A 12,500-nucleotide genomic window follows, 5' to 3' on the forward strand; every position below is an offset into this window, starting at 1 on the left:
ACCCTTATATTAAATGTGGCTGCCTCAAATTTCATTTATTATTAAAGAAACTGCTTTGTTTTTCTTGTCAGATCACTGTCGAAAGCACTAACTGAAAACTTTGAGCAATTACAACCGCGCGGAAAAGGCTCTGGTGGAAAAAAATATTTCGAATTGTAAACTGATTCCCCAAAACTGGTTTGTTGGGAGTAGGTTTTTCTGGCTACTGTCAAAATTTGATTGCAATCAAGCAAAGCGCTTTAAAGTAGTAATCTTTACATTGTTATCTTCAAGGCAAAAATTAATGTTTAGGAAAACAGCGCCTCAAGAAAAAAAAACTTTTTATTTGTATCTGATGAACAAATTCCGCCCGAACACCTTTCTCCATAATTGTAACCAAAACCGCTGGTCAGCAACCTGCTTGTGGTCATTGCTGTGTAAGGTTTTCTAACCTACACAGTAGGCTCGCCATCCTTTGTATCGTAATGAAGAGCAAAAGGTGTATAAATGTTCTTTTGTTGTATGTAGCAACATAATATCCACGTTTCTTGATCAGTGATAAGTCATCCGATTTTTGGTTTAATTTTTGTTGGACCGTAGCTAAATCATTTGATTTATTTTGCTAAATTTGGAGTTTGCAGAACAACTCGTTTCGAATATGATACAGTACCTCATATTGATAAAAGTCTACCGGAAAAATTCGTTGGTCTGTATGTTTGAGGGTAGAAAACATGCACGACAACGTACATGTACATTTGCAAATGCATTTGACATTCCACAGGAGACCCAAGGGTAAACCTACAGTCAGCTTTCGCCCGACTGATGAACCCCTAGCCTCGAAATACCGGGTTGGTATCCGGCTGGGGATAGCTATGCCTCAAGGCACTTGGTCTACAGCCCTCTGAGAGGTTGGGTCTCCATAAAAGTCCTGCTAGTGGTAACCGTTAAAAACAACCCCAACTTATGGGCCCGAAAATGTCAAATGGTAATTTTACGATATAAACGATGTAAACATTGTCGCGATCGGTAGCTGTCCCGTGTCGGAAAGCGTGTGCCCGATCGTTATCCTGCTACTTTTTATTAATAATTTTAATTAATAAAGTAAAACATCACGAATTAGAAGAATATGTGACGTACGCATAATGAAGAAGACACCCGTGCGCAGATTTTGACACTGACTAGATAATGTAACTGAATTAAGTAAGACTTCAAGTTCACATTTTTATTTGAGTGAGCTTCAGCTCACCATCCTCGAAACGTTGACCAAGATAATCTCATGTCTTTTTGCAAGGCTGTTTGTCTCAACAAACAACTGACGGCTCTGAGGTTCAGCCACCTACTGGATTTGGGCAAATATGACTAGAATCAACCGGTTGACTTAACTTTAAAGTGACAGCTCTTATCCATCACCTTCAGCTAACAGGTCGACATTAGATGAGCTATCATAGGCATATAAACTCATGTTAACTCGTTAACTGGTTGTGGAGTCTTCATCTTACCTCAGCCTGTTTCAGCCGACATCTGAGTCTCTCCTTGAAATTTTGTGCCGCCTAATTAATTAACCTTCTCAAATAGATGGGGACAAGAAGATTAATTGTCCGCACTGTAAGCAATTTCATGGCGAAAGTTTCTCTTTCGCCTCTTTGAAAACATGGAAAATGAAACTTTCGTGGCAGGTGACGTATTGTGACACTCGATTTTAATATTAGAGACTGTCTGTCCCAACAGCTGGCCCTCAAAATGTTGAAACTCTTAAAACTCTTTTTTTCTGGTTTTGTTTAGAGCAAGCCCTGTCAGGTCTAAAGAATTCCCTATGCTACATCAAATTATGTGGTTAGCTTTTATTCAAAAATTTGGTTTTATCAACGGAGTTGATAATGTAAATTGGCCACCGTACAGAGATTCTAAAAGCTAGCTTTAAAATCTCTGTACGGTGGTCAATTTACATTATCAACTCCGTTGATAAACCAAATTTTTGTATATTTCTTCCCCATCGACGCAGCACCACAGTTTCTTTAGAAACTACCCCCTTCATTCATTAGCCTTTATTCAGTTCCCCATTATCATTACGTACGTCGATAGTTTTTCCTTCGTCGTTTTCTCATTTACTAACGTTTTTCCAGATCTCAGCCCGAAGATGATTTCAACAGATAGTTTGAAAGTTTCGCCAATGGTCACCTTTGAAGTTTGTAGCAATGTACAATGTATACGGCTTTTCTATTTCAGTCGTTTAGTCTATATTTTTCAATTACCAAAAACGAAAAACATTTCGAAGCGCGAAAACGTAACTACACAGGAGCACCCAACGAATCTGTTCCTCACTTTATCTGTTCCCGAGAGGAACCTTGCTGGCTGGCAAAAATACAGGTGTTTCGATGAGCTAGCTGGGAAATTTTGTTATTGATAGAGGTTTTGGTTGGGAATTACTGACTTTTTCTAGAATTTCCACCGTATCTGGCTGAAGAAATTCTGAATACTGAGGACGACTAAAAAAAAAAAAAGAAAAAAAAAACCCCTTCCCTCTCCCAGAGAGTTCTTTGCTTGTATTCACACCACTATTTCGACAAGAAATAAAGAACGCAGTATTTTTCGCTCAGTTTACTTAGGTTTCTAGATCATATGTACTTGTGCGTACTTGAAAAAATGACCACGCTACGCGCCTGCCTTATTATAATATATTTAAATGATAAGGTATTTAGACAAATACTCTCCTGTACCCCAGTATAACCCTAGATACCCTTTTATACCCTTGTATACCCAATATACCCATGCATACCCCTAAACACCCTTGTATACCCCTATATACCCATATATACCCTTGTCTACCACTTAACGACCAACAGGTACTTCATGCATCCTTATAGGCCACTTCGAAAAATACCATAATACTCTTTGTTTGTCCCCCAAATTTTGCATAAGCATTGTTTCCAGTTTCTCTTGGGACTTAAAATGGTCCCAAGAGAAAACAAAAACAATGCTTATGCAAGATTTGGGCGGATAAACAAAGAGTATTATGGCCAGCGCTCACTCCCGATACCCGAACGAGTGAGCGGCAGAAATCGAGCCTACTTGCCATGTGAGAGTGAGGACCTTCCTTTGAACCTCGATCAAAGCTTCCTACGGCTTCACTTGCAAGAATCGACTTCCCTAAACTCAGCTCAGACGAGGTATTGGGCAAGGCGGCAGGTCCGGGCTCTTGGCGCTGACCAAAGCAAAGCGGACTCTGGGGACGAGAGCGCAGAGGAATTTGCATTCATTAAGCACTTCTTTCCTGTAATTCTGCGATTTTGATGTGTTCTCCAGGCAGATATGTCCTCTCCCAATGCCGAGGTTTATGTTGCTGCTTTTGAGTGCATGGCTTTGTATCGCGGACATCGGGTACGATAGTCGGCTTTCATCCATGGGTAGTCGGTGATCCCCCCAGATTTTTTTGCTCATATGAAAGTGTTTAGTAGACTAAGATAACACTTTCTGCAAAGTTGAAAAAAATTATATGCAGCGGATTTGTAGCCACCTTTGTAACTGCATTATTTTAAGGTGACCCTGACCTATTACACCAGCCATGTATTTAGTATAGGTCATAACATCAGGAACTCTGTGCCCTACGTCCCACAGAGTTCACGAACAAGAGTTGTGAGATGGACCTGATGGTTTATAGTTCTTATCTAAAAAGACATAAAAAGTCTTACCATTTGCAGGGATATCAGTTATATTTAGCGACCCCAAGTGTTGGAAAAGGCCCTGACTCAACCTCGTTCCTCTGCCTCCTTTGTCGTTGAGGACAAAGGATAAAATTGATCGAAGAATGATATGTTAACTTTACATCTGGCGCTTTAAGTTGAGGTAGCAAAACAAAGCTGGCTACATAACTATCAATCAACCAATATTATCATTCAAAGAGGAAGATCACTGAATGCTTGATAACTGAACAAGAAGAGAACAACCACTGTAATAAAACAACAAGGTTCGCGCAACTCGTTCTTTTAATTACTATGCAAAATATATTTACTTCTTTATTTACTTGAATGTGACATCAAAAAATATTTAACCTCCACATTGTAGTTAACTTGGAGCATAAAACGTCTTATACTAAACGGCTGCAAAATAATAGGTTTAATGTGCAAGAACAATGGCTACGTTTATGCAATTGAAGCTCTGGACCTTCCCTTGCAATTGTCTCCTAAATGACAACTAACCATGACCAAACTTGAAATTCTTAAAATGTTATGTTCTCATAATGTACATTGCAGGCACTGATCAAGAAAAAACATGACAAAGCCCCCCAAGACCATGAGCAACAGAGGTAATACACTTAACCCACTGACTACAAGGAGTGAGGCTGAATGGATTTTACTCTGTCTAAAGGTGCTGTTACACTGTGCAATTTTTTGTGCTTACAGTGTACTTGTCTCGCAACGCCATTTCTACAAAGGTTCTCACATCACGAAACATGTTTTCCGGGTGTTACACTGAGCAATGATTCATGCAGCTTGTCTCGTTTTGATGATCACAAGAGTTTAAAGGGCCATTTTCATTGGCTGATACCGCACACAAGTTGCAATGCACAATGCTTAAAGAATTTGTTGCAACCATTGCTGAAAGTAGAACTCCATCCTACCTTCAGCAACAGTATCTGCAACTGGTCTTGCAACGTTTTTGGCTGCTGTTTCATTAGGCACTGATCCGTGCAACTTGTCTCGTAATGGCGTTGCGAGACAAGTTTCACGAAAAATTGCACATCGCAACAGCACACAGGCAATTTTGCTCGTCAGTGCAGGGCGCTTCAGGATTCAATGGGTTAAGCAGGCTCTACAGGGAATCTTTCTCCAGATATTTTCCATAAGGACAATGAATGGCAGTTCTAAATCTTTACTTAAATAGCATTTAAACAATTTTTATTGCTTTTCCTGCAACCAGAGCTTTCCCTTACATTAAGATTTGCGAGCATGTGCCATGGTTACCTAGAGACCAAAAAACCCTCCAGATTACTTTTAAGGATTGCCTTACGTGTGACTTTTTAATGGTACAGTTTCAAATCCTTGTTTTGTTCATGCTGGAATTAGAGCATGGCAAGTGAGAGTCCACATATCACTGTACAGAAAACTTTACCAGCAGGAAAATAATGTACATGATGAATTAGTTAAAAAATTATAAAGATCATTGGTGCAAAATTTTGATAATATTCTATATTCTTGGCAATCCTCCTGTTAAACTTTATTCTGTCCAGTAGCCTCGTCAAAAGCCAAGTTTTCAACGCTCTGTGCTCGTGGACCACGAGGTGGAGGTTGCTTAGGTGGTTCAGTTGGCTTATTTTCAGTTCCTGGCTTTTCATGAGAAAGACAGGGTTTCCAAGTTTCTCCAGATATCGCTGCACGAAAGTAAATCAGACTTGTAAAAAACAAACTGGCCCCACCAAGCACTGTTGATAAGAAGAAGAAAGGCGGAACTGAAGCCCTGCAAGATTTAAGAAATGTAAAGAAGATTCAGTCACCAAAATAGGAACAAAGATAATATTTGTGTGATGTCAGTGCTACCGTAATAATAACAACAACAACAGAAATACTATCGACTTCATTAACTTCATAGAGAAAATGAAGGTCCCAGCGTATGCAATACTCTAAATTTTTAAATGGACATTACCCTACGCACAAAGAACCCTGAAGAATTAAACTGAGCGGCTGTGGTGTCTTGTTGTTGCAGTGCTTTTGTAATAACTGCAGTTAATTGCATGAAGAACCTTTCTATATCCACAGAAAACCCCTCAAGGGGCTGGGTACGTAATGGCATTAATGGTCATTTAATACCGTACAAATCAACAATCTAAATTAAAAGTCTGCTTGTTAAAACATTCTCATTGTCAGTGGCAGCTGTAATTGAGGTGAGCATTGCTTTGTTCTAATATGCACTGTCTTTTTTATTTGCAGCCATGTAGAACTTTCTTACACATTCTCTTAAAATTCCTCTTTTTCCATTTCCTCAATTTCAGTAACAAATTCATTTTACTGGGCAAAGTACAAAATAGAATTGCTCTGAGTGAAACAAATAATGTTTTTGTGAAGATTGTTTAATTCTTAGCACTAATTATCTGGAAAAACAAACGCAAACACTGGTTGGTAAAAATATTGAGTCTTCTCTTACCTCTGAAAACTTTCAGGCCATGTTTTATAGCCTTTTAATATTCTCTGCTACTGCATCATCTTGTATCCTCAATATTTTCGATTCAGAAATGCTGGCAAAAACGTGAGTTTATGCTGCACATTTTGTTTTGTTTTGTTTTGTTTGGATCACACATTATTGACTCATTAGGGAGTGAATAATGGTCAATTACTCCAAGGTAGCGAACCAATCAGATTGCAACACCAAGATCACTGAGTGAGTATACATAATGAAATATAAATATACACACACATACAAATAATCAACACTACTCAAAAAACTTACAAAATGTAAAAGACAAAGCGAACCCAGTAATTCCTTCCAAGGACTCCAAAACTCTTGACAAACTTTGTAAAAGGTTTCTGATGGCTAGAATTAAGATTAAGAATTAAATGCAATATTAAACCTTTCCCCCCTGAAACCAAGACTTATCGGGTTTACAATGTATAATGCCAGACAATTTTAATCATCAATTGAGGACGGTTTAAATGTGAATGGGTGAACAACATCTAGGTCCCCTTTAATCCTTCAACTAAACATCAGGGCATGTTATATGTATTATCCTTGTCTTTTGAACTCTGCTTTTAGCTGCACTTTAAAGTTACTAATTTCACCACAACCCACAAATTATAATAAATCATTCACAGAAAAAAATTATTTTATTCTCTAAATGACATTGCAGAAAAAGCTAAACAAACATAAGCAAGATACACAATCTTACAGATTCAATAATTTACCAGTAAATCAAGAGGTGTGCAGGACAGCCCAATAAAAAACACGAGGCCCAAGGGCTGCCCAAGTAACTAACTACTTAGAAAACCTAAAAATTCATGACATAAATTTATGTATGCATAAATGGTAGCCTGGATTATAATGTTAATTAATGCATGTAATTAATAGCACACTATGAGGTCGTCGGCACACGTGCTTGAAGGTCATTTGATTGTTGGATATGGGTTTTTTTTTTTCTGGTTGAGAACACATCACTGTTAGAGTTTAATCTCTCAAAAGTTAAGAAAAAAAGAATAATATTGGTTGGTTTAAGAATTCAATTTTCATTCAAGTGTTACAGTGATTAAAAAAATCACCTCCTCTTTTCCTTCAGATTTGAAAGTATGTTTGTTTAACACCTGACTGGAGTAATTTTGAGTTTTGATTTTTTTCAAATGGCTGTTTACTTTGAGGGCAAGTTTTGGATTTAACAGTCCACCATTACTCACATTCATAACTGACTGATTGGACCTCAGAGCCCAGGTTGCATCTGGCAAAAAGTGACATCATTTACTCACTAGCTTAAATTTTCAGCATGTAAGTGCAGCTTATTATATAATTATATGCAAAATGCTACATGTATATGTTATGGAAGCCCAAAACTCCTGCTGGGATCCATATTCATTTTTTATCAACCGGGCAGGTACATCTTATAATGTACTTGCCTGGAAAAATTTTGGGTTGCCCAGGCAAAAATACGGAAGAATAGAAAATGGTTGATAAAATTACTTGTAACTTTCAAGCAATCATGTTTCATTTACACATCAGAAATTACAAATTTTGACTCTGGAGTATTAGGTTATTTGCACTGTGGGAACCCGATGTACAGTGGTCCATATCTGCCATGGCAAAATGTACTTGAATGTAGCTTACAAAGTTACGATTCAAAGATCCAAAGTTTGGATGCTCTTGTCTAGTGTCTTCCTTTTACATGCTATCAAGATTTTGTGTTTTTCCTGTTCATAAGCAGCAGGGTCTGCTCCACTTGTTTTCCTTTTTGCTGGAGGTGGCGAAACACTATGTAACTAACGCAGCATTACATGTATCAGGTTAGACCCCGAGTCGCTCTTTGCAATACGACTTGCTAACAACCATGCCAGCGGTGAGGTACATGAAAATTGAGCCCGTAATTGTTTCATGGAAAATACCGCGTGGTCAAAGAGGGTGCCCAAACTCTGAGAAAAGCTGCATGTTTATTCCTTATTTTCTGGAATTCTTATACTAGTGAGTCTTCGGCACCTTTTTCTCCTAGATCCAGCTCTCTTAAGATTTTAAGTTAGCAATGGCAGACCATTACATAGGAAAATTCCAGTAAAAATAAACAGCTGTCTTTTTGAAATCAAGGCTTAAAGCTTGGTTCAGCGTTGAGTTAACTCTAGCTTCGAAATCCACAAAAAAAGAAAAATTATTGATTTTTTGGTTATTGTGGTACTTTAAAATATAAGCAAAATAAGAAATGACATTTTTTAGTCCCTGCACTTGATGGGCTGAACTATACGGATCATATACAGTACTACAGTGTATAATCACAACTAAATTATTACATGTATGTGAACCAATTGTAACAAATAATTTGTTACAAGTTATTATTGGTAGTATAAGCACTATGTAAATAAGTTGCTGATTCAGACAAAGTAGATTAAATGTATCTCAAGTAATTTTAAAAGAACATACTCTTACCTTCTCTCTAGTGTCCTTTTGCCCTTATCTCTTTTTCCTCTGGGATATTCAATTAGCAAGACAAGAATACCTAATGCTCTGCATAGTAGTCAAGGCATTTTTAAAATTATATTATATGTACACTGTATGTCATGACTAAGCAAAATTTGCATGATATATACTCCCATTATATCCTCGACCTTAAGCAATAGTTGTAATATTTAACAATTATTTGCTGAAGGCGAAGTGATTAGCGGTGAATATTCACCGAGACGAAGTCGAGGTGAATATTCACCGAAAATCACTGAGCCTGAGGCGAATAATAGTTTTAGTATAAATACACAGGTGATTATTTCAAAAAAGAGAAGAAAAAACATTTAAGGGCGAAATCGTCTTCACTTAGAGTGGAAAAATGACTACTGACAGAAATTATGTCCGTCAAGGTGATTATCGGCTGATAATCCTAGATAGCGAGACAATGAGAGCGCGCGATTTTGTATAATCACCTGTGTATTTATACTAATTCTATATATTATGATCACTTGAAACATTTCTACACTACAGTAATGTTCAATTCCCGCCTGGAACACATTTTCCTAGAAAGAGAGTCCCCAAAGAATTCTTGCAGAAAGCTAAAATGATTTTTTTGGTGATTCAGTAAATATTGATCAACCACAAGCTGTAGAACTCCAGGGTATATAACTTCATTCAGTTTCATTAGAAAACAATTAATAGAGTTTTTATTGCACATGACAACACCATAGAAAATCCTACCAATCAAAATGCAGGAAAGCTATTGTCTAATCATTGATATTCCACTAAACCTCCCCATCATTTACCGCTAATGCTGGAAAGGATTACATAATTGCTTTGACAAAATTTTGGTATAAGGTATGAGGCAAATACCAATAAAAATTGGCATTTGGCCATTCTTCAAAGTTATATACCAACCATAATAACAGTTGGATTGTAGTCATTATGAAACAGCAGAAATATGGCTTTCAACCAAAATTATTAGCTTAAATCATACACACAAAAAATATTTATGAATACAAATTTGAGAAAAATGAATTTTTCTATTTCAGTTTCTAGTTGCAAAAAAATTTATACCATCAAAGTTGTCCATAATTGCAAGTTAATTTACTGTTATTTATCATTATCTTTGTTATTTTAATTTGTTATTAACAAAAGAGTGAACTACTATTGGAACTTGATTTGCTAAGTAATTTACGTCAGAAGTCTTGCACTAAACACTTTGTCCGCGATCAGAAAGATACAAAGAGTAAACACCATAATGCCAAGAGTTGAACTGAGCAGCAGTACCAAGTATTCCACCCATAATTAAAACTAAATATAGAAAAAAAGAGATAGATTGAGCACAAATGTAAAATAAATTCAAGAACAAAAGTATCTTGGGAAGCCAATCAGCCGTGGAAACTAAAAAAAAACCGAAATACGTAAGTTACCTAATTTACAGAATTCTTGCTATGATAAAGAATTTATAGGCTTATGTTTTCCTGTAAGGAGCGACTTCAGAATACCTCGCCACTATTGTCTTCTCAAAGGGATATCGTTTGAAGAACAAATAAGTCACTCAAGACTTTTAATTCAGATCAAATGCTTTTGAAAAGTTTCAAAGATCGAAATTGAAATTAACCAGGAACAACGATTTTCTTTAACAGCGGTAAGCTTAAGCGTATAAAGGTTTTGCAAAAATCACGAGAAAAGGTGATCTTTCACTAAATGTAAGCTTAAGATTAAAAGAAAATAATGAGCGGCTTACCAACACTTGCTATAACCCCTTGTTCATTTGCCCACATCGCCCATTCTGTGGTACTCATCTTGGTTTCGGGTGAATGAAACAACACAACTCCAAAAATCTGAATACCCAAAGAACGGATCCCAAACTGGACGCCTGGCGCTTATTGACTTCGACCACAAAACGGCAACAGTGTGCTGATGAGAGCGCGGAAAGAAATAACTACACGAACACCTTCTTCCTGTTTTCGCGGCGCCAAAACTCTGACGCGAAAGAAATTATTTTTTATGACATGGCTCACGAAAATGCTGATGGCCGCCAAGTCCAATATGAGTGCATGAGTGGCAGAAGACAATAATTGACGTCACTTCCTCCAAAATAGGTAATCGCTTCCAAGAGGGGCACACAAATAAGTTCTCCCTTTTTGTGTCGTAACGCGACTAGTCACGCTATACGCCTTGTCATAAGTCATGTGACATGGCTGTGTTCGATATGCGGCTTTTTAGCTCATGCGCAGATTGCTGTAAACAACACATGCTTATTTTGGCGCCAAAATCCAGTTTCACATAGGAGAAAGAACATCAATGGCGACGATGGAACAAGCAACTTTGGGTCAGTATTTTCCTACGAGAAGAAAGGGCTTGGAAGGCGTCCATCCAGCGAAACGAAGAAAAGTGGATGGAACCGATAACGAAGGTGCAGTTGCTGACGTTACTGTGAGGAGGAGTGCTCGAGTAAAGAAGCGAATAGCGTCGTCGACTCAAACGAAGGATGCTCGAACCCACAAAGGTGCACGACGGAGAGCAAAAGAATCTCCGAGTGAAGAAAGTGTCGAAACATCATGCAATAGTGGAATTAAAACTGTGAGTGAACCAACTTCATTGTTTGATGACCATGCATTCGCCGAAGCTTTTATCGGCAAATTGTCAGAATCGCAGAGAAAGCGCAAGATGGCGCCCCCCATGCATATTGAAGACACTGTTGTTCGTACCGTCTCGAAGGACACTATCGCCCACGAAAATGTTCCAGCGATGAGAGAAATCGGCGACGAGGCTAACTCAAAGACAAAGAACCGGCGACAAATGGAGAGATTTAAACAGTGCAGACAAGCTGCTGGAACGACCATTCCACAAGAGATCACTTCTTCCGAGACAAATTTGAAATCTTCGAGCGATCGAATATCTCTCAATGCTGGCTCCACAACTGAAAAGGGAAAAGAAGCTACGTCAAAAACCCCTCCCATTGTCAGAAGGATCGACGGTGGTATCAAAGCCAATCCTTGGATTGCGGAACAGGCCAAAATAGTTCTCAGCCGAGGGAGAGCCGCAGTGAAGATAAGTCAAAACAAACCCTGTAACCCCAACGTGGAGGATCAACTTCTCGCTTCATCAAAGAACGATAGTAGCTCAGGCAAGCCAAGTTTTTTGAATTCACACTGAAAAAGGCGCATTTGCTTAAAAAAATTATCTGTTGATACTGCAATAATATAGGAAAGGAATTAAGGAACTGATCGCCTTGCACTGGAGCACTAATTGGGTATACTGTAAATTAACAAATTAACGCAAATGAAATCAAATTTTGGCTTTTGCAGAGAGGGGAAAACGGGAGTATCCGGAGGAAAACCTCTCGGTGGGGAGTAGAGAACCAACAAACTCAACCCACATGACGCTGAATCTGTCAATCAAACCCAGGCCACATTGGTGGGAGGGGAGTACTCTCACTACTGCACCATCCATGCACCCCAATTATTCAGCACTTATTAACTGGGCAGGAGGTCTGTATGGGATAATCTTGACCGAGGTCGTGAGTACGTGAGGTCTATACACACAACCAAGGTCAAGATTCTCCCATACAGACTGACTAAGCTTGGTTAATAAGATGTTTATTATATGGCAAACAAGAACAATTAATTCATTTAATATAACTGGTGTGTACATTTTGCATCCGAATGGCAATGAGTGGCGATGAGCTGAACTTAATTCTGCCAAAGTTTGCTCGTCCTCCTTTTTTTCTCATCATGCTTTTTGGCACTTCCATAAATAAATATTGGTAGAAGAAAATTCTCAATATTTTTGTATTTACATTTATTTTGCAACTTTTTCACCGCAAAACATTACTGGACTAGATGCAGGTCTAGATGGGAAATCTACACTGCGGTCAATATCAATTTTAGCCA

The 12,500-nt window shown here is 38.1% G+C and overlaps 3 protein-coding genes across 3 annotated transcripts in view; 1 reads left to right on the forward strand and 2 right to left on the reverse strand.

Moving 5' to 3' along the window:
- The window catches only part of LOC138022244 (uncharacterized), a 57,423-nt gene extending 55,822 nt beyond the window's left edge, over nt 1-1,601 (reverse strand). The window contains exon 1 of the mRNA XM_068869322.1: nt 1,479-1,601. The gene's annotated coding sequence lies outside the window, so the exon portion shown is untranslated. The remainder of the gene's footprint in view (nt 1-1,478) is intronic.
- A 2,343-nt stretch (nt 1,602-3,944) lies between these two features.
- Nucleotides 3,945-10,667, reverse strand: LOC138018618 (cytochrome b-245 light chain-like). Its single transcript, XM_068865308.1, has 5 exons — nt 10,349-10,667; nt 9,843-9,912; nt 8,587-8,664; nt 6,421-6,504; nt 3,945-5,433 (listed from the first exon to the last, which is right to left on the reverse strand). Exons 1-5 carry the CDS (start codon nt 10,404-10,406, stop codon nt 5,187-5,189), a joined length of 537 nt encoding a protein of 178 aa, XP_068721409.1. The 5' UTR covers nt 10,407-10,667; the 3' UTR covers nt 3,945-5,186.
- Nucleotides 10,668-10,879: 212 nt separating this feature from the next.
- The window catches only part of LOC138022110 (DNA replication factor Cdt1-like), a 14,708-nt gene continuing 13,087 nt past the window's right edge, over nt 10,880-12,500 (forward strand). Inside the window, exon 1 of the mRNA XM_068869134.1 lies at nt 10,880-11,734. Coding sequence (XP_068725235.1) covers nt 10,909-11,734 — 826 coding nt within the window. The 5' untranslated portion in view covers nt 10,880-10,908. The remainder of the gene's footprint in view (nt 11,735-12,500) is intronic.

Source organism: Montipora capricornis, chromosome 10 (assembly GCF_036669925.1).
Source record: "Montipora capricornis isolate CH-2021 chromosome 10, ASM3666992v2, whole genome shotgun sequence".
Taxonomy (NCBI): domain Eukaryota; kingdom Metazoa; phylum Cnidaria; class Anthozoa; order Scleractinia; family Acroporidae; genus Montipora; species Montipora capricornis.

What these genes read in the sequence shown, in the direction of transcription:
- LOC138018618 (XM_068865308.1), bottom strand. Translation starts at nt 10,406, where the DNA reads ATGAGTACCACAGAATGGGCGATGTGGGCAAATGAACAAGGGGTTATA. An exon ending in AGGGGTTATAGCAAGTGTTG is followed by an intron (nt 9,913 to 10,348) that starts GTAAGCCGCTCA and finishes TTCTATATTTAG; the next exon opens with TTTTAATTATGGGTGGAATA. An exon ending in CATTATGGTGTTTACTCTTT is followed by an intron (nt 8,665 to 9,842) that starts GTATCTTTCTGA and finishes ACTACTATGCAG; the next exon opens with AGCATTAGGTATTCTTGTCT.